The following is a 24,912-nucleotide window of genomic DNA, read 5'->3' as shown; positions in this document are numbered from 1 at the left end:
TCCATCCTAGGCCCCTCTCTGTCAGGGATTTAGATGTGCAAAAACCACACACACATACACACACAACCATCTGCACTCATACCTCTGGGATATACACTGATTGGCCCAGATTCAGACACACAAATGCCAGGCACGTCCATGGCATACACACACACACACACACACACACACAAAACCCCTTTCCTTCCTCTTTGACCCAAGGTGGCCGCAGGGATGGCCACCTCTAGAAAGGAAGATGGGGGGGGGGCGCCTGGGTGGTTCAATCAATTAAGCGTCTGACTTCAGCAGGTCGTGATCCTGAGGTCCTGGGATCCAGCCCCACAGCAGGCTCCCCGCTGAGCAGGGAGTCTCCTTGTCCTTCTCCCCCTGCCCCTCCCCACACTTGTGCTCACGCTCCCTCGCTCTCTCTTTCTCTCTCTCTCTCAAATAAATAATTTTTTTAAAAAAATCTTATAAAGGAAGATGGGGTGAACAGATGGGTGACTAAACTTCGGGCTGATGACGTTGCCTTTCCACAGCAGGAAAGAAACAGACAACTGGAAGTTATTCCTGGGGGGAGCAGACGGAATCAAAGGCAATGCAAAGAGCCGGAGGCATTTTGCAAACGGCCTCCTCTGGGCCCTGGCACAGAGCCATCTACAAGCTTGGGGAAGGGGCCTCTGTCCTGGTCCTCCCACAGGGTGTTGGGGGAGGATCCCTCCATACAGGAATAAGGGGAGTAGTCCACACAGAGTTCATACTCTCCCTTTTGAGACCACACTCTGGATGGGAAACTGGAATTCCGTACCCACAGCTGACCCTGCTTTAGAGCCTGTGGTTCTCTTTTTCTCCTGAGAATGGAAAGCAGCAGCTTGTGTGTTAGGTGCACGCTTGGGCCAAAGGGCGACAGGGGCAGGTATGGGGGAGGGATGGACGCTGCGGACATCCCCCCTGGGGGATCCACACATGCGTGCTGGTGAGTGGGGAGCCAGGGGCACGATGGGAAGGGGAGATGGCCCAGGGGCTGGGGGTCGGGGAACAGTTATCCCCAGGCTGCTATGTTCTGAGAAGGAATCAGAACTCTGAGTTCCATTCTGGCCTTTCTGGTTGCTGTGGGGTATACTTGTCAAGGTAGATCTTACTTAGCAGTTTATTAGCTTGATCTGTGGCCTCTATTTGCACTCTGGCCCCTGCTGCTGGTGTCCAGGTGGGATCCCTTGGGGCTGGGGAGACTCTGGCTCCCAAGCTCTCCCGGCAGGAGGTGGGTCAGGCCCCAACGGCAGCAGGACTGCAGAAAATGGTGCAAGGCCCCTGGGCAGGGGGAGGTGGGGGTAGTGTTCCTGCTTTTTTGTACTGCCCTTTGTCCAGGGGCGGAGCCCGGGGGGCCAGAGACCGCCCACAGCTGGGTCCTGAGGGTGTGTGCCCAGCCAGCCCGGGAGGGGGATAGCTCTTAATTACAGAGGTAGCTCCCAAGACATTTCACTGCAAGGCCTGTGGGCGGGGATGGAATGTCAGAAAGAAAACAGGGAGACAAGAAAACAGAGATAGGAGGGCCAGAAATAGCACAGGCCAGGGGTAGATACCAGGGGCTGGAGGTGGTGGTGGATGGAGAGGCTGGAAGAGGGTCAGGACCTCTCCAGAGAGTGACTACCCCCTACTAGGTACCCCCTTAGCTACTCCCAACCCCCACCAATAAGGTGTGATTCCAGAATTTTAGGAACGCAACAGGATGGGCTCCAAGCACTGGGATTGTATTCTTGAGATGTGCCTCCCTGGCTTTCTGCACAACCCCCTCCCCCTGCCTAGAGTTTGGGTGGGGGGACGCAGCAGGGGGAACCTTGCCACCTGAGTCACCCCTCTCACTGCTCCTGGCCTGGGCGACTCCTGGAACAGGCTGACGCAGCTGAGGCCCCACCCGCCTGCCAGCAAGCTGGAAGAGATTCCTGCCCTGATAGGCACCATTCTCGTGGAGAGGGTACCCCTCCCCTGGCACACGCGTGTGCAAGCGTGTGCCCTCGCGTACACACACACACACTAATGACAGAATTTCTCCCCCACCTGTGGAGAGTCCTTGGGAAATGGAAGAAGAAACAATCAGAGCCTCCTTCCTTGCATATACAGGGAAACTGAGGCTAGAACCAGGAAAGGAACGTCACACAAGCAAATTCCTGGCAGAGCTGGGACCTGAACCTTGTCTCCTGCCCCCCAGCCCACAGGTCCCACCAATCTACCTCTTCTCTACCTCAGCAAAGTTGGGGTGCCGTGTATATATTACAGGGAGATGAGAACCAATTTTGTGGGAAGTCACCTTGTGGTGTGACTTCAGGAAAAAACATCGGGATTCGAGAAAGGGGGTTGGGGGGCCAGGGGGCCTTGCTGGACTGTCCCACCCTCCCCAGGGCTGGAAAATCTCGGCTTAGGAGGGCACCGTCCAAAGCCACAGTCCGTGGATTGCGCAGAGACCTTTCCCCCACCTCCCCGGACTCCAGTCTCTGCGCCCCAGACTCCAGCAGGGCAGGATCTGCGGCCGGGGTTTGGAGCCCCCACCCCACGACCTGCTACGTGAATCCCTTCTTCCCCAGTCCCATCTGCGGCCACCGGGGAATTTGAGAGTTGAGATCCCTGAATATTTCATCGGCACCTCAGCCTTCAGTTGAAGCAGCAGCCAACTTACAGCTCATGGATAATTTATGGCGCCGGCGGGGAACCTGGAAGTGGTGAGGGGGAGGGGCGGGCAGCGTGGGGGCGGGCGAAGGCTGGATTGGGCGGGCGCTGAGGGTGCTGGACAGAGGCCAGGTCCTCTGGAAGTTTGCATGTGTGCGTGTGCGCGTGTGTAGGGAGGGGGGCGCTCCAAGGCCTGGGACATTTCCATTTTTGAGGATACCAATGTATTACCAAAAAAAAAAAAAAAAAAAAAGGCAAAACCCCACAACCACCCCCAACAACCAGGTTCGTCAAAATAATTGTGCTAAAGGTTAAAGTCATGCGACAAGCATTTTCTGACTTCATTCCTAACCCTGTGTCTCTGTAACTGTGAGCATAACCTCATTTGGAGATACCAAAAGCTTTTTTGTTGTTTGTTTTAAGATTTTACTTTTAAGTAATCTCTACAGGCAATGTGAAGCTGGAATTTACAACCCCAAGATCAAGAGTCACCTGCTTCACAGGCTGAGCCAGCCAGGCGCCCCCCAAAAGCTTTTAATGGTATATCCTTCATGGCTGTGAGGTCTCTAAAAGGCCCCTGCTCCCCACACCCACCAGGGCCAGGGAGAGAGGCCAGACTCGCCACTCAGACTGGTGGGACTTCTCTCCTTCCTTGCTTCCTCCAGGAAGACCACCAGGATTTAGCCAAGGGGTCAAGGGAAAAGGAGGGCATCTCCCATGGCAGCTTTTCACTGTGCTCCAAGAACATAAAATCCCACTCTTCTCCTAAAAGGAAGGATGAAAAAGGTGATCCCAAATGGAAAATGTCAAGTTCTCCTTGACTCTTCATTGGGAGTGACTTCCCTTAGTGAGTTCTTCCCCAGATTCAGAGGATTAAATATATGTGTGTTGGGGGGGGTGGTAAGAGAGCAGGCATGTTCTCCCCCTTACCTCATTTTCCCCACCTGAGTCATGGGTGTGAGAGGCACTCCCACCCCAAGGGCTGACTGGGGGACAGAAGAGATGCTATCCAGGTGCCTTGGCGCCTAGTGGGACCCAGGCTGGTGGTGATTACAGGTGATGCGTCCACAGGTTGGCCTGGGGCTGGCTCTGGTGGGTAGCCCTAGGCCCCCACATAGTCCCACCTAATCCCTGAGTCATCATGGGACTAGCCTCTCTGAGCCTCAGTTTCCCCATCCATGAAGGTAGGGCCATCTGCCAGGGCTGTCCTTGGAGAGGAGTGGGAGAACTGGATAAAGACCCCAGAGTGGGGACCTGCAGTCAGATTATGCTGCTGTCGCTGGTGCCAACACAGGGCAAGGGTCCTTCTCTGTCCCCAGGGGAGACCCTACTCTCCTGGAGAAAGGGGAAAACCAGGGTGGGACTTTAAGAACTATTGCTCAAACCTAAGGGGGGGATTTCTTCCCTTAGAATTTTCTGGAATTTTGGAAGAGGCTGTAGGACTTTCCCCCTCCACTGGCCCTCACTTCTCAGGATTCAAGAAGGTGCTGGTCTAAGTGACCCCGGCAAGTCTGTCCCCAGGCTCCCTAACATGGGCTGGAGGTGGCAGGAGGTGGGGGAAGGCAGTCTCTGGAATTGGGGCTGGGGCATAACTTGACTGCCTGCTCTTCCTTGCCCCTGCCTACCCCCTTACTCCCTCCCTTCTAGAACTCCTTGCCTCACTCAGTAAGCTGCAGCAATGTGGGGGCTCTGTCCACACAGCTGGCTCCAAAGCCAACACCTCCCTCTCTTTTCTCTGAGCAGCATCGATCTGGGGGAGAAAAGCCTCAAACCCAGCTCAGCCATCACTCAATCTGAGGAACCTGGGACACGTTGCTTCCCGTTCCTCGGCCTCACCTGTAGCAGAAGGGAACTGAGGCCTATGTCAGGAGTACGTTTAAGACCAAGTGCCCAGCACATGGTGGGTACTCAGGACACTCTAGTAGTGACATTTGCTTCAGGATGGGGTCTTTCTGGGTCCGGCCACCTCTGTGGCCTCTGAGCCTGGCCCTATTGTGTGAGGTCACCATGCCCAGTCCCTTTTAGGCCTTCCCTCACCTTCTACCCATTATACTACAGATGCTATGACTGATGAGGTGCTGGGTGGGGTGTTGGGGGGCGGGGTAAGGAGGGACCAGGTGAGACAGATGTGGAGGAGGCGAGGGTATCTGCAATGGGTGGGGTTGGGAGAATGGGCTAGAGGGCCCACGCTGGGACTCGGTCTCACCGGTTTGGGGACCTGGCCCAGCACTGGGGAGACGCTGGCATCAGGAAGAGGCGGGAGAGGCTGACGGTTGCCTAGAAGAGGAGAGCTGAGTAAGGGACACAGGGCTGCAGGGCATCCCCTCAGCTCTCCCCGTTGTTCCTTCTCCCCTGCTCTATTTTTCTGATTTATCAGACTAACCATACAATCTATTTATTATAGCATTTATTGTTGGGGCGCCTGGGTGCTCAATCAGTTAAATATCTGCCTTCAGCTCAGGTCCAGGGTATCAAGTCCTGAATATGGCTCCCTGTTCTGCGGGGAGTCTGCGTCTCCCTCTCCCTCTGCCCCTCCCCACCGCTCCTGTGCTCTCTCTCTCTGCTATAATAAATAAATAAAATCTTTTTTTTTTTAAGATTTTTTTTATTCATTTATTTGACAGAGAGAGATCACAGTAGGCAGAGAGGCGGGCAGAGAGAGGGGAAGGGAAGCAGGCCCCTGCTGAGCAGAGAGCCCGATGCGGGACTCGATCCCAGGACCCTGAGATCATGACCCGAGCCGAAGGCAGCGGCTTAACCCACTGAGCCACCCAGGCGCCCCATAAAATCTTTTTTTTTTTAAGATTTTATTTATTTATTTGACAGAGGTCACAAGTAGGCAGAGAGGCAGGCAGAGAGAGAGGGAAGCAGGATCCCTGCTGAGCAGAGAGCCTGATGTGGGGCTCGATCCCAGGACCCTGGGATCATGACCTGAGCCGAAGGCAGAGGCTTTAACCCACTGAGCCACCCAGGCACCCCTAATAAATAAAATGTTAAAAAAATAATAATAACATCCATTGTTTATCGCAGGTCTCTCTGCTGGAAGGCGAGCTCCGTGAAGGCGGGGTGCTTGGCCTGCTTTGCCCACTGTTGTATGCCCAGCACCTACATCGTGCTCAGCACATAGTAGGCGCTCGATTAATACGTACTGAGTGAGTGAACCCCTCCAGAAATACATTCATGAAGGCACCCACTCTCCTGGCCCCGCGGGCAGAAACACGCTCGGTCCCTGTGAAACTGCCACAGACGTCCTCAGACGCGTGCACGGAGGCCCAGGCTCACACCCAGAGCCACACATCCACGCAACACGCGAGCACACAGACTTTCTTGCTCCTGGACTCACACCCTCTCAGACTCACACCCAGCTGTCCAGATTCCAAAGCTCCTACTCACAGCAGGCACGCTCCAGCACGTCCCAGCTCCCCACCCTCTGAAGTGCCAGCCCCTCCCAGAAACAGGGGGCGGGGCGTCCGTGGAGGCTGACGACACCGGAGCCCCAAGGGGGTGCGGAGGGGCAGGCCTGCCCAGGCCCCCGCACCCGGGAGCTCTGACTAGAGGCTCCCCCTGCAGACCCCACCTATGGGAGAGAGGGAGTGAGGTCACCAGTGCCTTCAGCCTTGACCCAGCCCTGCTCCAGACCGACTCTGGCCTTCTTGTCCTTGTCCCCACCAGAGACCCAGGGGCGGGGTCTGGGGTGAGGCAGAGAGTCCTCCTGGTCACAGAGCTGGGGAGGGCCCAGGCCAGGTCACCTAGCACACCTGTGGGGAGAACAGGGGTGTGGGCTTCCCAGCATCATCAGCTCCACCCTCAGGTAGGAAGAGAAGCTTCCTACACCACCCTGCCCCCCTGGGAAGCCTGAACCATGGGGAGTCGCACAGAACTGTTATCTGCCTGACCCCAGCCCAGGGTCCCTTTCCAGAGAGGCCCCTTTTGCACCCTCCCCCACGCTGGACAGTGGGAGAGGACATGGGTGCAGCACAGCACTGAACAGCCACCTGGAGACACCCTCGTCTCGGCACCTCCAGACTCTCGGCCCCCTAGAGCTAATGGGAGATTGGGCAAGAGGGTCTGGCAGTTCCACCGCCACCACGAGGTCTCAGGTCATCAACTGTATCCCTAGGGCCCCTCTGGCGCCCGAGATGGAGCCCCAGACTCTGCTCAAGATTGGGAGACTGGACATGCTTGCTCATACCCTCGAGCACTTGGGTCAGGAAATGCCTAGAAAGTAAGAACATGGAAATGTCCTCAGCCCCCTCCCCATGCTCATCACACTCCCCGAGGGAAGCAGTGCTGAACCAGGAAAATATAGGACATCCCATCTTAGAAATCTGAAATTACGCCTTCCAGGGACTGAGGAAGGAACTGCGTGCTCACGCCCTCTGGTGGGCGGATCTGCAATTGCACTCTGCTCTCAACAAAAAAACAAAATCAAACCAACCCTGAGCAGGGTTTGAGGCCAAACTATTTCCCCCTTGCCCGCCCCATATTTACACAGGAGGGGAGATGGACGCAGAGGGAGGGAGGGAAGGACGCGCACCCTCAGCCCAGGGGAGACCGGACTCTAGGTACTGCAGTTCATTCAACAAGGAACATTTATTGAGCCCGTCCTGCCTGAGGGCCAGGAACCACTGGACTCCTGGTCCAGTGCTCTTCGTGACACCAGCCGCCCCCCTGCGGTCTCTGAAATCCAGGCTGAGATCCAGCTTGGAGGAGCAGGAATCTTCTCCTCCAGGAGACTGTCCAAGTGAGGAGAGCACCGGCGAGGAGGACGGCCCGTCAGCAGCTGGAGCACCACCGTCCTGTGGCCCAGAGACCCTGAGAAGGCACAGGACGGACCTGGGGAGCAGCGCTCACAGCTGGGGTGGGATGAAGCCTGGTCAGCTATGTCCATTTTACACTTTTAATAAATAGTTCTTGCTGCTGCCCAGGCGGGTGAGGGCGGTACCATTGGGCCCAAGTGTCCCCAGCTCTCGAGGGGTGCAAGGCTGGCCCTCTTCTCATGCTAGTTCAGGCTCCAGCTCTGGAAAGGAAAGGAGGGAATACCAGGTTAGACCCCACTAGCTCCCAACAAACATGTGCTGTCCTGCAGGGCTGGAGACAGGCAGGAGGGGGGCTCCCTGGGGCAGGTCTCAGCTGGGTCCCCACTCCAGAGAGGATGCCACCCCCCTCACATACAAGTTGGGACAGCGTTGACTAACAGGCTAGAAGTCCCCAGAGGAGGGGTCCCAGCACCTCAACTGCCTCTGCCGCACAGTACGCAGATCCTTCTGGAGCCAACCTCCAGCCCAGGTTACAGCCCCACCCTCCCCGGGGACTCGAGTCACTGACCAGCCTCTGCCTCGTCCCCCTTGGCATCAGGCTCCTGCCACCAGTCAGCATAGATGCTCTCCTCGTAGTCCCCCTCCCCCTCAAACTCGGCATCCGAAGGCAGGTCCTTGGGCTCCACGGGTGGCACTGTCTCTTCCAGCTCCATCTAAAGCAGCCAGAGGGTGGGGAGAGAAAAAAGGTCACGACAGGTGCAAACCCAGACAGGTTCCTCTCCTGGATGAGCCCCACTCCTCCCCACCCCCCGCCACCACCCCATCTCGGTCTCCAAAGCCCCCATCTTCCCCAGTCTCGAGATTCCACCAGGGACCTATCTGAGGGTTTCTCCCACAGGGTTCCACTCCCAGACGGCTGCTCCCGGAGCCAATGCTCCCCCAGCAGAGATTCGATGTCAGCTAAGCGGTCCCTTTCCATGGCCCTCCGCTGAACCAGGAATTCCACAGTGAATCTGCCAGTCCACGAGTACTGTGTGCTCATGCGATTTCCTGGCCAGGAACACGATTACTGCCCCCCTAACACCCCGTGGCTGGATAATGTCTGGATAGCTCCCGATGACCTCACTGATGCCATGCATCAGCTCCGGGATGCAACCCTGGCCCATGAGCCCATTGGATCCGGAGCTCTCCCCTGGTGGCCCACGCCGACCTCTCCCAAGCACTGCTCGTGCCTCCCCAGCTAGACTGTGAGACGCTCAGGGAAAGTGCTGGGCCTTTCATCCCCTTGCCACAGCCCCACAGTGTCTGGCAAAGAGCAGGCCATGAATAAAGAGTCATCAAAACGGCACCATTCACTGAGCCCCTGTACCAAGTGCTTTCCACACTTGACCTCGTTTCATTGTCACCAGAACGGTGTGACGCGGGCATCATCTCCCCCATGCAAGATGCAGGAATGGAAGTTCAAGAGCTATTTGAGACTTGCCTGGAGGCTGTCCACCCGGTGAATGGCGGGGCCATGTCTAGCTGTTGCCAAGGCCAGGGTGCAAACTGTGTCCCCCCCTGCCCTGGTATATGATGAGTAGGCAAATGGGTGAGTGAGCAAAGCGGGTAACGAATATATCGGCCCCAAGCACAACACCGCACCAAAATTCAGACTCTCGAACCCTCGTTCAGAATCAAGGTACCACCCTGTAGTCCTTCCTTCCTGGCATCCTGCGTTCGTTCATTCACCGGTTCATTCAAACTGTTTCCCAATGCCAGCTCTGTGGCAGGTGCTGTGGGAAAGCTGGGAATAACGTGGTCCCCCATCCCGGAGCCCAGTCCTCTGAGAGACTGGCTGGAGAAGGGGGCTGGGGGTGAGATGGACCAGTGCTGCAAATCACTCCAGGCCCGGGGAGACACAGAGGGTCAGACCTGGCACTGAAAGCCCAGAAGACAGAGCCAGGGCACACAGGGAGGGCTTCCTGGAGGAGGTGCCACTTCAGCTGGGCAGGGGAGTTGGTGGGCAAGACACATAAAGAAGGGGAGCATGAGAACACTGACTGGGGAGAGAGGAGGGACAGGTGAATCTCTCCCCTGCCTCACAGCAGCTGACTGCCAGGAGGTGGGGCTGGGCTTTGGCACAGCGGCCCCTCGGAAAAAGCTCAAGGGTCTCCATCATGGCCCAGCCTAGAGAGCAGGGGGCCGCTTACCTCATCATCTGACTGCAGGTACGTATGTGCAAACTCCAGCAGCTCCCGAAGCTCAGCGGTCTGGTTGTGGTAGAGCACAGCCTCCTGAGAGGAGGGGAGGAAGATGGGGTAAGCCAGACCCTGCCGCCACATGGGGGAGGAGCCTAGTTTTTAGGATCTGGGTGTTTCCACCCTTTTTCAGCTCAAGGAGCAGGGGACAAGGTATCAGCTCTCGTGCTGATGAAGAAAGCCACAGGTGCTTGGAATGTCCGGTTAAGGAGAATTCTGAGGGTTCTATTAGAAAGAGTTCCCTAATCCATTAGCAACGTCTGCCACGCCTAAGGAAATCAAGGGTGGCATCATGGGCCCCATGACTGTCAGTCTTGCCCTAAATTCCCAAGGGTTCCTTTGTCGGTCCAAGCTAGAGGGTCCCTGGGAAGAAGGGCAAAGGCCAGCAGAGAGAGGGACCAGGGTGGGGCGGAGAGCAGGCGAGGGGTAAGGAGCAAGATGGACAGGTATTTGGGGGCCTCCTACAGCCAGGGGTCTGTGCTGTCCCGGTAGGTGGGACCCCTCCCAACGTGCAGGTGAGGCCACATACTCAGAAAGGATCAGGAAGGTTCCTAGGCCCATTCAGCTGGTGGGGCTGGCCCAGGACTCCAACCACAACCTGTAGTCTTTTTTTTTTTTTTTAAGATTTTATTTATTTGAGGGGCGCCTGGGTGGCTCAGTGGGTTAAGCCGCTGCCTTCGGCTCAGGTCATGATCTCAGGGTCCTGGGATCGAGTCTCGCATCGGGCTCTCTGCTCAGCAGGGAGCCTGCTTCCTCCTCTCTCTCTCTGCCTGCCTCTCTGCCTACTTGTGATTTCTCTCTGTCAAATAAATAAATAAAATCTTAAAAAAAAAAAGATTTTATTTATTTGAAAGACAGAGATCACAAGTAGGCAGAGAGACAGGCAGAGGGAGAGGAAGGGAAGCAGGCTCCCTGCCGAGCAGAGAGCCCGATGCGGGACTCGATCCCAGGACCCTGGGATCATGACCTGAGCCGAAGGCAGAGGCTTTAACCCACTGAGCCACCCAGGCGCCCAACCTGTAGTCTTTTTGTTCCCTTCCCATCCTGCCTTCCAAAGAAGCCAGGGGTTTTTGAATTGAACTGAGAGCACCTCCAAAGGCCGTGCCCACCTCCCGGGGCTGGAAGTCCTCCTCCTGCAGGCCCCAGCGAGCCCGGTGGAAGCGGTAATACACCAGGTTCTGCTGCATGACGCTGTCCTCAGGGTCGAAGAGCATGTAGCTGGCGGCACTGCGGGCAGCCTGGCGCACGTCGTTCACTGTGGGCAGGACAGGAGGGAGGCGTCGCCCTGCACCTCTCCACCTTCGGGGACAATGTCTTCCTAGCCCATCCCCATCTCCCAGCTCAGTCCTCACTGGAGCCTCACTGCTAGTATCATCCCCATGTTAGAGACAGGAAACCCAAGGCACAGAGAGGGTAGCTAGAGATCCCAAACTCACACAGCTGGAGAATAACGGCACTGGGGAATGAGAGCCCGGCAGCCTGGCCCTCAACCTATCTGCCGACCGGACCCATGAAGGGTCTCCCGGCCCCTTGGTCCTCATCTCCTCCAGCCGGACTCCAGCCTCCATCCAAATCCTGGCATCTTAACATTGTAGGAACACCGGACATCATCTGTCCCAGCCTCAGCTGATGCCCAGAATGTCCCCCAGACAAGGACAGCCGTAAGTCCCCATGCTACTTATTATCAGCCATGTGACTAATGGTCCCTTGCACTGTACGAGCCTCAGTTTCTTATCCGAAAAATGGGTCCAGTCATGTCAGCTGCCGGGAGGTGGTGGTGGGAGTTGGTCAAAGCATCAAGTGAGATAAACAGACATGGCAGGGCTTTGTAAACTGTCAGGTGCTGTGTAATTGTTGGCCTCCTGGTCATTTACCCAAGAGGTCCCTGAATTGTCCGAGGGCTGCTCTGTTCCTTCCCACCCTCTTGCCTGCCCGCCACCCCCAGCCTCCCCTCCCATCACCCAGGGTCCTCACATCGGAGGGACTGCTCCCCATGACTGACACTCCCAGTGCAGTGCTCTCTCTTCTCCCTGCCCCCCAGCTCAAGCCCACCAGGAGGCTCACACTTGTAGTAGGCAAACTGCAGGTAGTGATACATGGTGGCCACGAACTTCTCCACGAAAAAGCCGCCCACATTGGGGGTCAAGTTGGCCTCACAGTCCACCTTGCACTGCAGGGACTCTGCAAAGAGATCTAGGGAGTGGGAGACTGAGGTGAGGAACCAGTGCTGGGCCAGCCCCTGCGATCATAGACTTTGCCTGAGTAGACTTCACTCAGCACACGAAGGGCAGTGCTGAGGGCAACTTACCCCCCCCAACCCCCACCCACAAACCAGAGGGAGCCAGGGCATTCTTTTTTTTTTTTTTAAAGATTTTATTTATTTATTTGACAGAGAGAGATCACAAGTAGATGGAGAGGCAGACAGAGAGTGAGAGAGAGAGGGAAGCAGGCTCCCTGCTGAGCAGAGAGCCCGATGCGGGACTCGATCCCAGGACCCTGAGATCATGACCTGAGCCGAAGGCAGTGGCTTAACCCACTGAGCCACCCAGGCGCCCCCCCCCTTTTTTTTTTTTTAAAGATTTTATTTATTTATTTGACAGAGAGAGAGAGAGATCACAAGTAGGCAGAGAGGCAGGCAGAGAGAGGAGGAAGCAGGTTCCCCGGGGAGCAGAGAGCCCGATGAGGGGCTCAATCCCAGCACCCTGGGATCATGACCTGAGCCGAAGGCAGAGGCTTTAACCCACTGAGCCACCCAGGCGCCCCGAGCCAGGGCATTCTGAGGCAGATGAGGTTTGGAGGTGGCACTGAAGCCTAGAGAGAGCAGCTCAGGACAGCCCTTTCTGCCCCTGCTGAGGGACCTCGCAGTTAGGGACCCCCAGACTAGGAGTGATTTCTGGCGCCACAAAATGCTTTCTGCACCCACCACCTTCACACCTTTGACCTCTGCCTGGAAGTCCTGTGATCCCCATGTCCCCAGATCCTTTGGGGATGTCATCACCTCTCCGCACCCATGCCCCACACCTAGGACAGTCAGGACTGTAGCCTGTCCCTCTCAGCCAACTGAAGTCTCCAGGGGAAGGTTAATCCCTTACTCCTATGTGCCTACGGAGAACTTCCCAGGTGCTTCATTAAAGGGTATGGAGTGAATACTTGTGTCAAGGGGCTTTAGTTCTGGGAAGCAGGGCCCTGTGGGTGAGCTGAACGTCCACAGGGGTCTGCAGGGGCTGGGGAGTACCTGCTATGGCTGGGTAGAAGTCCTTGAAGTCCACCTGCTCGTGGGCCCCCTCGCAGCCGGCCAGACACCTGGCAAAGACGGCCAGGTACTCTGCCAGGGCGCGCTCCATGTCCTCCGCGCTGCTTCGGAAGTCCCCGCTGTTGTAGATCTTCACAGCCCTGAGGAACACGGCCTGGAGGAGGGCAGGCCAGGGTCAGGGAGAACCCCCCCCAATACCTCCCCTCCTCTAACAAGCGTTGGGGGCCAGCTCAAGCCCTCCACCCCACCTCGTAGGGCTGCGCCTCCAAGTCTGTGAGGGGCTCCTCGGCGGCGTCTAGCAGGCCCCGGTAGTAGCTGAGATACTTGGCGGTGAGCTCGTGCTTCGGGTTCTTCTGCAGGAACGTGTAGGCCGCGGCGGCCGCCTTCTCCAGCCGGTTAGCCTGCGGGGCGGGGACAGAGTGGAAAGGGAGGGCCTGAGCCCGCAGCCCAGAGCGCGTGAGTGGGCTTGGCTGTCCCGGGTCGTGCGGCCGACTCTGCTCCCGACCTGCCAGAAACCGACGCCGGCTCCGAACGACACGACCCCACAGGGCAGGGGCGCCGGGGTGGAGGGGGCACCCCGGCTGCGGGCGGGGATGGGGGGTAGGCGTGGTGGAGGGGAGCAGGCGAGGCGGCGGCGGGGGGGATTCCGGGACTGGGGGCGCGGAGGGGCCAAGGGGCGGTGGGGCAGGACGGGAAGGGGGGGCGAGGCCCACCTTGAACAGCGCGTAGTGCAGGTACTGGTAGGGCAGGCGGCTCTGGAAGTCGCGCAGCAGCTGGCGCGGCGGGTAGGGCACCTGGAAGGCGGGCAGCGTCCTCTTGCAGCGCCGCAGACAGGCGGCGCGTTCCAGGACGTGGCCGAAGAGCTGCAGCTCGCGGGCCCACTCGTCGCCGGGGCCGCCGTCGGGGCCGAGCGCTGGCCCCGAGGGCGAGCCGACGGGCGGCGCGGGGCCGCTGCAGTTGGCGTGGCAGAAGGCCTCGCTGTCCCGCAGCAGCCGGTGCAGCCGCAGCGCCGCCTCGAGGTAGCGCGCGCTCTCCCGCCAGCTCTCGCCCTCGTACTGCTCGAGCGCGTGCCCGTAGGCCGCGGCCAGGGGCATCAGGTCCTCGGGCGGGAAGCCTCGGAAGCTGTACTTCTCGTACTGCGCCGCGGCGCTGCCCAGCAGCAGCCACAGTAGCCCGCACGCCGCCCGCCCCATGGCCGCGCCGGCCCGCGGTCCCCCGGGCGGAGCAGACGTCAGGGCCCGGAGAGCGGCTGGGGTGGGGTGGGGGGAGCCGGGGGGGCGGGAGCCGGGGCCGGGCGGGCGCGCCCGCTGGGTCTTAGCGCCGGACGCCGGACGCCGGGCGCCGGGGGCCGGGGGCCGGAAGGCGGGGTCGCCGTCTGGGCCAGCTCCCCGGAGGGGCAGAGTGGTGCCCGGAGTCCCCTACGTTGCCCGACGTAGCGGGGGGGGGTGTCTTCCGCTTGACAGCTGGCAAGCGGCTGGAGGAACGCTTCCCGCAGGGATGGGAGCCCGCAAAGCTCCTCCCCACACAAGGACAATCCCCCACCTTAAGATCAAGTTGAGCGAGCGCCGCCTCTTCCACTCTGCCCAAACCTTGGCACCTGGTCTTTCCATTACAGAGTCCCTTCTGCTTCTTCTCCGCCCCTAGCCCTGATGAAGTCGCCCCTAGTGTCCCCTCCCCGTCCCCGACCCCGGTCCGCTCCCGGGAGGTGCACACCCGGCTTCACCCTGCACACAGCACTCTCGCCGCCGCCCACCCATCTCCATCCCCGCGCGGGGAGTCTTGGACGCCCAGCTTCAGCGACCCGGGGCCGCTGGTCCCCGGAGAGGCCATCCCTGGGGGCAGTGGGGGTCGTGGGGCGGGGGCAATACCAAGGCTCTGGAGCCCCACCAGGTTCTGGAGCCCCACCAGCCACCTGGAGAGATTTGGGGGGGTACCAGCGAAAGAAGGAAGGGATGCTTCAGCCCGGCCTTAGGACCCGGGGGCTCCGGAAAAAAAGACACAGAACTTTTTTCTTTTTTCTTTTTTTTTTTTTTTTAAATGGGAGTAAGCTCCGACTTCTCCGCTTTCCCGAACCTCCCTCCCTGGCCGGGCCCCTGGACGCTAAGCCCAGGGACAGCGGGAGGAGGGAAGCTGGAGTTCTTTGTGGTGCATTCCTGTGACTCCAGCACTCAGTCTTGCCCCCTCCTCCTATTCCACCCTCGGTCTCCCGCCCCCCGGCCCGCCAGCTCAGTCTCCCCTGCCCCCCATTCCACGTGTACCAGCCAGGGCGGGGGTGGGGACTGAGGACAGGAAGGGGGGGAGCCTGCTCCGGGAGGAGCGGGGGAAGGAGTTTGGCGGCGGCGACTCCCTCGCTCGTCCTCACTGCCGGCCGTCCCAGCTCCAGGCACCATGTTCCCCGCGGTGTCCCCCAGCCACACCTTCCCCCGGCTCCCCCTGCTGCAGTTGCTGCTGCTGCTGGTGCAGGCCGTGGTGAGGGGGCTGGGCCGTGCTAGCCCGGCCGGGGGCCCCCTGGAAGATGTAGTCATCGAGAGGTACCACATTCCCAAGACCTGTCCCCGGGAAGTGCAGATGGGGGATTTTGTGCGCTACCACTACAACGGCACTTTCGAGGATGGCAAGAAGTTTGACTCGAGGTAATGGGTTGGGTGCCCCCAGACTCGCCACCCCCCTTAGGGCCAGGCTCTCTTAATTCTGGGGATCCCTTGTAGCCCCTTAGGCTGTGTCCACATCCCCTGCTCCATAGTCTTCTAACCCCTAACACAGCACCCTGGGGATGGGGACTCCCAGACCTCCATCTTCCCAAAGACATCCTTGCCCTGGATTTCAAGCCCTCGCCTCTCAAAGGACCCCAGTTTCTTTTAGAACAAGCTCCCCATTTCCCCCCACCCCAAGTGTTTGGTGATCTAGGTGAACTGCTCTGTTTACTCACCGGTGCTTTATTAAAGGCCTGGCAGGGAGGAGGTTCTGGTCCCCAGTGGTGGGGGGAAGGGCTTGGCCCTGGCTGCATGTGAATTCTCCAGGGGTCTCAGCCTTGGACCCCTGCCCTTTCTACCCAGCCTGAATCTCTTCTGGTTCCAGCCCCAGTGTCTAGCGCCTTCGTAACCGGAAAAGAAGCAGTAGAACCTCTGTGGAGGTGGTGGTCAGTTTGAGCAGTTAGCCCTGTAGAGCGAGGGAGCGTTATAGTAAGCACGATGGATCCAGGAGTGTAGGGCTCTGTGTAGGGACCCCGACTGTCTACGTGTCACATGGCCTGGCATTGACCTCCTGGGCTCCTTGGAGGGTTCTCTTACCCCTCTTTCGGGTCTCTCTGCACCCCCACCTTCCTCCATCTTAGCTCTACCAGGTGGGGGCTGCCGCCCATCTTGCCCGCCTTGGCGCGTGAGAGATGCACTTCTGGTCTGATTGGGCCTTTGATCGGCTCTGGCAAGCCACTTTTGTTGGTGGAGACAGGGCAGGACTGCACGCCAGGCTGGGTTAAACCTCGGGTCCCAGTCACACAGCATATCCCAAGAAGTCAATCCCACTTAGACCCCTTCCCAAAACACGCAACTCAGCCCACGGGAAATTAGTGGCCTTGGCTTTGGAAGGCAGGCAGTATACAGAGTAAGACCATGAACTCCAGAGTCCAAGACCCCAGATTCCAGTCCAGCCTGTGACCATGGACAAGGAATTTCTCCACTTGAAGCTTCATGTTCCTTATCTGAAAAATGGAGGTTAAAAACAATCAGGAAAATTAAGTCCTCCCTTCCTAAGACTGGTAACAGGGCTCAAGTAAGATGATGAATGAACGCAAACTTCGCTCAGTGCCTACCGATCTGAAAGCCAGTTGAGGGCATGTTAATCTTGACTCTGGGGAGGACTGGGTGCTCTGATAGTTTTTAACTGGAAGAAATTTTGTGCAGGCTTGGGCCTCACAGCAGCACTGTGAAGGACTCAGCTCAGTGGGCAGAATGAGTTATGGCCTGTGGCCAAGAGCACAGCCCAAGTAGGGGAGGGGCGGGGAGTAGGCCATGACTTCCATGGTGGGACTCGGGGAGCCTGGCTGGTCCCAGTTTGTGCAGTGCTGAGCTTGGAAAACTTTCCTAACCCATGGTTCTTAACCCCTTGGATCAAAATAAAAATCTCTTGGGGCATCTGGTTGGCTCAGCTGGAAGGGTATGCAACTCTTGATCTTGAGGTCTTGAGTTCGAACACCATGTTGGAGTTAGAGATTACTAAAAAAATTAAATAAACTTAAAAAAAAATGAAGTAACTTTAAAAAAATTTTTTAAATAAAAATCTCGGGGCACCTGGGTGGCTCAGTGGGTTAAAGCCTCTGCCTTCAGCTCAGGTCATGATCCCAGGGTCCTGGGATCAAGCCCCACATCAGGCTCTCTGCTCAGCAGAGAGCCTGCTTCCCTTCATCTATCTCCCTCTCTCTCTGCCTTCCTCTCTGCCTACTTGTGCTCTCTCTCTCTCTCTCTATCAAATAAATAAATAAAATCTTAAAATAAAATAAAATAAAAATCTCAGGAGGATCGTTTGCCTTCAGCTCAAGTCATGATCCCAGGGTCCTGGGATCGAGCGTAGTGGGGAGCCTGCTTCTCCCTCTCCCTCAGCCTGCCACTCCCGCCTTGTGCTCCCTCTCTGTTAAATAAATAGGTGGAATCTTAAAAATAAATGAATAAGTAAATAAAGAAAAAAATCTCCCACCCTCCCTTAACTGGTGACAGATGCTGACTGGATCTATCATTGTGCTCTTCTTGTAATGTATGTAAATTAAATGTCGAATCACTATATTGTACAACTGAAACTAATAATCATCTTGTATGTCAATCATACTTCAATAAAACAATTAATAAACAAAAGTAAGAGAAAAACAAATAAAGGCCACAGCAATTTTAAAACAGGCCTTTCTGGGGCGCCTGGGTGGCTCAGTGGGTTAAGCCTCTGCTTTCGGCTCAGGTCATGATCTCAGGGTCCTGGGATCAAGCCCCATGTCGGGCTCTCTGCTCAGTGGGAATCCTGCTTCTCCCTCTCTCTCTGCCTGCCTCTCTGCCTACTTGTGATCTCTCTCTGTCAAATAAATAAATAAAATATTTTAAAAATAAATAAATAAAAAAATAAAACAGGCCTTTCCAAAACTGGAAACCAATCCCTACCCTCCGTGAGCTCTGCTGCCTCCTCCTTTCCTTGGAAAGTTGAACAGGAACACGGAGTTCACTAGACCAAGGGACCTTGGGCAAGTCAGTTAGCCTCTCATCTCAAACTTCATCATGAGAAAAATGAAAACCCTAACGTCCAGTTCACAGGGGAAAGAATGAAATAAAGGAAAGGAAAGGAAAAGGCCAAGGATTTCATCTGGCTGGTTGTAAATGCTCAATGTTCCTCCTCCCCTTGGTGCCACGCTTAGCTCTCCCTCTGCTGCACAGATACCCCACCCCCCCATCCACCCCCATCCCCCGTCCTAGGCAAATAAAAGCCCCCAGCCTCCCTCAGGGGCTTCCCTATGTAACTGGGGAGGGAGGCTCTGAAAGAAGACAGGAGCCTGTGGACGCACACCTGTGGAATGGGAGGGGGACTGAGTGTATGTGTGCCCCTGCGCAGAGGCTGCTCTACCCCAGCTGTTTCCTCCCTCCTCCAGCTATGACCGAAGCACCTTGGTGGCCATCGTGGTGGGCGTGGGGCGCCTCATCACCGGCATGGACCGGGGCCTCATGGGCATGTGTGTCAACGAGCGACGACGTCTCATTGTGCCCCCCCACCTGGGCTATGGCAGCATTGGTGTGGGTGAGAAGGGTTCGGGCCCAGGCATGGGGATGAAGGAGAGGAAGAGGCAGCATTCTGGAACCCAAAACCAAAAAAACTGAAGTTCAGAGTGGGAGCGTGACTCGCCCAAGGTCACACTGCACAGGCAGTGGGAGTCGTGGCAGGTCTGAGACCAGAGTTTCTGTCTCCTGCCCCTGGAGTGAGAGGACAGGAAATGACAGGGCCCTGGGTAGAATCGAAGCTTGACTGGGGAGAAGGGGAGCCAGGGTGGGGGGCGTGGGCAAGCGGGACTTTCAATGCCTATTCAACCCACCTTGCTGGAGTTGGTGCAACTGTGGCTCCGCCTTTGCCACCAGCTAAGGCTAGAGGGAGTCCTGGGGCCCCAGGGGTTGTGGCATTTGGAGGGTTCCTGGAGGCTGCCCCAAATACAAGCTGTGGTTGTCGGACTCCCACAGCGGGGCTCATTCCCCCTGATGCCACCCTCTACTTCGATGTGGTCCTGCTGGATGTGTGGAACAAGGCAGACACTGTGCAGGTGAGCACTTTGCTGCACCCAGCCCACTGCCCCCGCACTGTCCAGGACAGCGACTTTGTCCGCTACCACTACAATGGCACCCTGCTGGATGGCACCGCCTTTGACACCAGGTAAGGGCTGGAGGGAGTCCTGGGACCCTGGGGAATAGAGTATGATGGGGAAGGTGTCCGGGGCCCAGCCTGCCTCTCCCGTCTCCTGCAGCATCACCTCTACCTCATTCTCTGCAGCTACAGTAGGGACGGCACTTATGACACCTACGTTGGCTCTGGCTGGCTGATCAAGGGCATGGATCAGGGGCTGCTGGGCATGTGTCCTGGAGAGAGAAGGAAGATCATCATCCCTCCGTTCCTGGCCTATGGCGAGAAAGGCTATGGTGAGGACAGACAGGGACTTGGGGATTCCCCAGAAGAGGGCTGCCACATACAGTTGTTCAGGTTGTGTACTGCACAAGGACACTCAGCCAAGGAGGCCCATAGAGATGAAATCTATCTTGGTGATGATCTCACTAAAAAAGGGTGCTTTATTCTGATTCACACGCATTTGATATGGGCTGGTGATGGTCTTGGGAAGATCCAGTTCACGCCTCACTTGGGAAGGGTCTCTGGAGAATAGAATTAGCATCTTTTTGCAAGGTGCTCACATAGGCTTTCCTGAATGGAGAAGGAGCTGTGGTTTGCTCTCCACTTGTATGGTTCAAGCCTATCCCTTCCCCAGGGACTGTGATCCCCCCGCAGGCCTCCCTGGTCTTCCACGTGCTCTTGATTGACGTCCACAACCCTAAGGACACTGTCCAGCTGGAGACGCTGGAGCTACCTCCTGGCTGCATCCGGAGAGCGGTAGCTGGAGACTTCATGCGTTACCACTACAACGGGTCCCTGATGGACGGCACCCCCTTTGATTCCAGGTCCCTGGGACTCCTGAAGAGGGAAGGTGGGGGCGGGGAGGAGGGAGGAGGAAGCTGAAGCAGGATCTGAGGACGGCCCCCCAACCCCAACAGCAGCTAGGGGTTGCTCTGAGCTGCGGAGAAGAGGGGGTCAGGGTGCACCTCTGACTCCCTTGCTGGCCCTCCCCATATTACAGCTACTCCCGCAACCACACCTACAACACCTATGTGGGGCAGGGTTACATCATCCCCGGGATGGACCAGGGGCTGCAGGGCGCCTGCATAGGGGAGCGCCGGAGGATCACCATCCCCCCCCATCTGGCCTATGGGGAGAACGGAACTGGTAGGCATGCCCCTGTGCTCCCAGTCACCGCCTTATTCCTCTGCAGTCTGTTCCCTGACATCCCAGCCACTGCTCTGCCCCTCTCTCACCCGCCCACCTCCTGCCACACAGACTCCGTCCTTTCCTCCAGGGGCAACACCCCCCCACTTCTCCCTTCCATCCTGGAGAAGGGCAGCAGACTCCTGAGTTTGGGGAGGTGGGGTGGTTATAGAAGAACAGAAACAGCGTAGCCCTAGGAAGCAGAGAGACCTGGACTTGTGCCCCAGCTTTGCTGGAAGCCTCAGTGTCCTCACCAGTAGAATGGGACTAATCACACTGACCAGCAGGGTAAGTTACTGGGAGATTGGAAGAGCTTGTGTATAAAGGGCTTTCTAACTGGCGTGGCCCTTCCTTCCCTGTCCCTCACCCTCCACAAGAGGGTATTAGAAGAGTCGACCCTGGGGACAAATACTCCATCCCATCCTGGCTTGAAAACACAGGACTGGGTAGGTCTAGGGGCCTCTGTGGAGGCCTGAGCAGCCCCTTCTGGATTCCAAGCGGATCCACTCCCCGTTTTGGCTCCAGGAGACAAGATCCCTGGCTCTGCTGTGCTGATCTTCGACGTCCACATCATTGACTTCCACAACCCTGCAGATCCGGTGGAAATCAAGATTCTGTCCCCACCCCCGGAGACCTGCAATGAGACGGCCAAGCCTGGGGACTTTGTTCGCTACCACTACAACTGCTCCCTTCTGGATGGCACCAAGCTCTTCTCCTCGTGGGTCCGGGGCGGGGCCAGGGCTGGGCAGGTGGGTGGGGCCAGGGCTGGGCAGGTGGGTGGGCCCAGGTGCAGGGAGTCCTTCTGATCACCCCCAACAGGTGCTTCTTCCCTAAGTTCCCGTCCAGCAAGCGAGTGTGGTGGGGGAGCATGAGGAGCTGAGGTTCCTGACTTGTGGACTCAGGGAGGGTGAAGCCAGCCGTCTAGGGGAGCCGCTGGCTCCATTTGTGGAGTGGAAACCAAAGCAGGGGGCGATGAGCCCTCCAGGCCACGCTTCAGGGGCAGTGGCTCCGTGAGGAGGGCATTCTCCCTCTGAACTGGGGGGCCGGGGGTGGGGTGGGACGATGGGATAACAGCTGGCCGGGGACAAGGATGGGCACTGACCCAGGAATCTGCTCTCCCCCCAGCCACGACTATGGTGACCCCCAGGAGGCTACTCTGGGGGCCAACAAGGTGATTGAGGGCCTGGACACGGGCCTGCAGGGCATGTGTGTGGGAGAGAGGCGGCAGCTCGTGGTGCCCCCGCACCTGGCACACGGAGAGAGCGGAGGTGAGGGGCTGACTGTCCTTGGGGGCTGGCGGGGGGAGTGCAGGAATCCTTCCCAGGGGTTCTGCAAACATTCCATGCGCCTGGCACAGGGAAACTGAGGCCTCTGGGCTGGGGAGCTCCCAGGGCAAGGCTGCAAGTCGGGCCCAGACCCGGGCCTGATGGCGACGCCTTCCTTCTCCTCTTCTCCCTTCCCCGCCTCCAGCCCGGGGTGTCCCCGGCAGTGCGGTGCTGCTGTTTGAGGTGGAGCTGGTGTCCCGGGAGGAGGGGCTGCCCACAGGCTACCTGTTTGTGTGGCACGAGGACCCTCCTGTCAACCTGTTCGAAGGCCTGGACCTCAATAAGGATGGCGAGGTCCCCCCAGAGGAGGTGGGTGAGAAGTTCAGTCCTTCTAAGAACCAATCCCCCGCTGTCACCCCAGCACGAGCCACCATGTAGGTGGCATCGAGCAATGCAGTCCGTCTGCCATCCCATCTGCACCTGTTTCTGCCCCTGTCCTGGGTCCCTGTGCTTGAGCTCCCTTGTCCCTGCCTCTTCCTCATGCAGCCCATCCCCCCCCACTGCCATCTAGCTCCTGGGGCCCTTCCCTAGTCCACCCACGGCCGCTCAGGTGAGACCCTCACTCCCTTCTCCTCTTGGCTCTCTGGGCTCCCAGTTCTCCACCTTCATCAAGGCTCAAGTCAGTGAGGGCAAAGGACGCCTCATGCCTGGGCAGGACCCGGAGAAAACCATAGCAGACATGTTCCAGAACCAGGACCGCAACCAGGATGGCAAGATCACTGTGGAGGAGCTCAAACTGAAGTCAGACGAAGACCAAGAGCGGGTCCACGAGGAGCTCTGAAGGGCGGGGGCCTGGGCCCGGGCCCAGATGCAAAGGCCCACTTCTGGGAGTTCAGTGGGCAGTGGGGCTGACCTCGTAAGAGTCACCCTCCCCTGTGCTGGCATGATGTCTAGAAACATCTAAAATGTGGTCAGAGGAGACAACTCTGGTCTTCCCACCAGTCCCAGAGTAAAACCCACAGCACAGACCTCTACTCAGTTTTTCTGTTCTGACCCCAAACCCCTCCCTCACAAGTTTTGGAGTCACAAAGCCAAGCTGGCCATTGGCCGAGCCTGAGGGTTGAACAGGGCCATTGCTGGCGTGTCACCCATACCTCCCCTCCACGTCACCAGACACTGAACAAGGCTGAGCTTATTATTCTTTCATTTCCCCCAATTTCCCTTTTTTCCATACTTTTCCTTGCCATCCCCAGCCACTCCCCTCCTGCCCCTATTCCTGTGTCATGGCAGCTCCCCAGGAACATGAACCAGGACTGACCAGACTCTCAGCCTCTCTCTCTCAACTCTGGCTGGCTTCTAGGGAGGGCAGCGCCCCACTTGTCCCCTGTGTCCCCCCACCTCCGCTGTCCACCCTCCACCAGGCCAGTAGGGGCTGGAGTGACCTTGGGGTGCAGCATTCAGGGCTGGGCTTGTCATTGCCTTTCACCCCTAAAGGCGACTGCTTTCTCTAAGGGACAGAGAAGGCGAAGAATATGAAGGGGGGGGCGAGGATAACTACTTGGATGGCTATGACATCCTTGGTTCAGGGCTGAGATAAACTTGGAATAAGGGCTCACTTGGGGTGAGAGGGGGGTAGGCAGAGCTCTGCATATTCAAAAGGCTAAATTGGTGTCGGATCCCTTTCTCCTTTGCACCAAATAAAAGACTAAACCAAAGGCCTCAGGATGTGCTCTTTCCATGCAGGGAAGCCTTTGGACCCAAAGAGTGGGGAAGAAAGGGGCACAAAGTAGACACTCGAGATCCTGGATCTCCGCCTCCTGCCTCCTTTGGCCTCATCAGGGCCCTCTCCATGGAGAGGAACCCCCTATCTGCAGGAGGGAGATTGGGGAGTGGGCATTCATACAGGGACCTCCCGGGGGAGGGGTGGAGAGATGATCCCAGTCTCCTGACTGTCCCAACTGAATGGAAAGATGAGGTCCCTGACCTCAAACATGACCCAAGAAACTCAAGGATTAAATTAAGCGGCTCAGGTCGGATTCATCTCTTACATGTAGGTTTGTTCCAATGCTCAGCGAGCCCCACCTCTCCCTGCTCCTGGCTGCCAGCCATCACCTCCGTCCTGATCCTCCCCCGTCTGAAGCAAAGGTAACAGGGCCCCCAGCAAAGGTAACAGAGCTGCTCCAGCCAGCAGGCCAGCCACCTTCCCCTCTCCCGCCCAGCTAGAACAAAGATGACCTAAACCAGGAGGCGACAGGAGAGCAGGGGAGGCTTGGGAGACAGACTGATGGTCTTGGGCTCCCTGAACTTACCTGTCCCCCATAAGCACCCACTTCTTGCTCAGGATCCTGAGACATGGCTTTTCCCCACGGCCAATCACAGATACTCCTGGCCCCAAAGCATCCCGAGGGCACCTCAGGGTCTGACTGTGGCTTCCGATGGGCCTCCGATGGTAGCCACGAGCTCCCCAGAAGCCAACAGACCAGCTTGGAACCGGAGCGCACATGTGGGTGTGAACGCGTGAAGCCCAAGAAACGCTACGGCTTCGGTCAGAATCACTGAAATCCTGGCGCTAGCTCCTAGCTATGGAGTTGGAGTAAGTTTCTGGTCTTTTCCAAGCCACCTGTAGATGGAAGCGACACCCGTTTTCAGGGCTCTCGTGAGGGAGGCACTGCCTTCCTTCCCCTACAGAGCTGCAGGGAACCGTGTCCCACAGCCAGGCACCCTCTGCGGGAGGAGGGGTGCGTTTCTCTGAGGGCACGCTGCAAAATGCCAGTGGAACTGGCCGCTTAACACCTTCAAAAGGTGCCCTAGAGAGAATTCAGCTAGTTCTTGACCATCCAAGTCGACAGGGGAGGAGGAAGGGAAAGAAACTCAAAGGGCAGCCAGTGATGCGAGACGGAGCAGAAATCACTTCCGCTGTGTCGAGGACCAGCTTCTCCCTTCGGGTCCCACTGCAGGACCCTCCCCACCCCGAAGGCACCCATCTCCATGGCCCTGGGCCCACATAAGGAAGAGCAGACAGGGCAGGAGCCCAGGGCACAAGAGAAAATCTGCCTCCAAACGGATCCGTTTGGAGATCCATCAACAGGGAGCTCTGCACACCGGGCTGGCCAGGCCCGACGGACCCCCTCAGCTCCACGTTTAACAGACACCTCAGCATCATGTGAAACCATCCCAGGTCAGGGTTTGGAAACACACCTTCC

General features: G+C 57.7%; 2 protein-coding genes across 2 annotated transcripts; one reads left to right on the top strand and one right to left on the bottom strand.

The window, feature by feature from the left end:
- Nucleotides 1–7,217: 7,217 nt before the first annotated feature.
- Nucleotides 7,218–14,196, bottom strand: P3H4 (prolyl 3-hydroxylase family member 4 (inactive)). Its single transcript, XM_044247944.1, has 8 exons — nt 13,610–14,196; nt 13,145–13,297; nt 12,879–13,050; nt 11,708–11,836; nt 10,753–10,898; nt 9,596–9,679; nt 7,972–8,116; nt 7,218–7,663 (listed from the first exon to the last, which is right to left on the bottom strand). The coding sequence occupies exons 1-8, from the start codon at nt 14,087–14,089 to the stop codon at nt 7,641–7,643; spliced, it is 1,332 nt and encodes a 443-aa protein (XP_044103879.1). The 5' UTR covers nt 14,090–14,196; the 3' UTR covers nt 7,218–7,640.
- A 1,027-nt stretch (nt 14,197–15,223) lies between these two features.
- Nucleotides 15,224–23,424, top strand: FKBP10 (FKBP prolyl isomerase 10). The gene is made up of 10 exons (XM_044247942.1): nt 15,224–15,529; nt 18,520–18,665; nt 19,100–19,289; nt 19,407–19,552; nt 19,894–20,083; nt 20,260–20,405; nt 20,970–21,162; nt 21,570–21,712; nt 21,915–22,078; nt 22,365–23,424. Exons 1-10 carry the CDS (start codon nt 15,285–15,287, stop codon nt 22,548–22,550), a joined length of 1,749 nt encoding a protein of 582 aa, XP_044103877.1. The 5' UTR covers nt 15,224–15,284; the 3' UTR covers nt 22,551–23,424.
- The last annotated feature ends 1,488 nt before the right edge of the window (nt 23,425–24,912 follow it).

This window comes from Neovison vison, chromosome 5 (genome assembly GCF_020171115.1).
Source record: "Neovison vison isolate M4711 chromosome 5, ASM_NN_V1, whole genome shotgun sequence".
Taxonomy (NCBI): Eukaryota; Metazoa; Chordata; class Mammalia; order Carnivora; family Mustelidae; genus Neogale; species Neogale vison.
Note: the sequence above shows the minus strand (reverse complement) of the source record. Positions and strands in the feature narration are given on the sequence as shown.

Excerpts from the sequence above, each read along its gene's own strand:
- P3H4 (XM_044247944.1), bottom strand. The coding sequence starts at position 14,089 with ATGGGGCGGGCGGCGTGCGGGCTACTGTGGCTGCTGCTGGGCAGCGCC. Across the intron at positions 11,837-12,878 it reads CTTCTACCCAGCCATAGCAG|ATCTCTTTGCAGAGTCCCTG; the intron begins GTACTCCCCAGC and ends CCCACTCCCTAG. Across the intron at positions 8,117-9,595 it reads ACCTGCAGTCAGATGATGAG|ATGGAGCTGGAAGAGACAGT; the intron begins GTAAGCGGCCCC and ends TGGCTGCTTTAG.
- FKBP10 (XM_044247942.1), top strand. The coding sequence starts at position 15,285 with ATGTTCCCCGCGGTGTCCCCCAGCCACACCTTCCCCCGGCTCCCCCTG. Across the intron at positions 19,553-19,893 it reads CTATGGCGAGAAAGGCTATG|GGACTGTGATCCCCCCGCAG; the intron begins GTGAGGACAGAC and ends TCCCTTCCCCAG. Across the intron at positions 21,163-21,569 it reads GGCACCAAGCTCTTCTCCTC|CCACGACTATGGTGACCCCC; the intron begins GTGGGTCCGGGG and ends CTCTCCCCCCAG.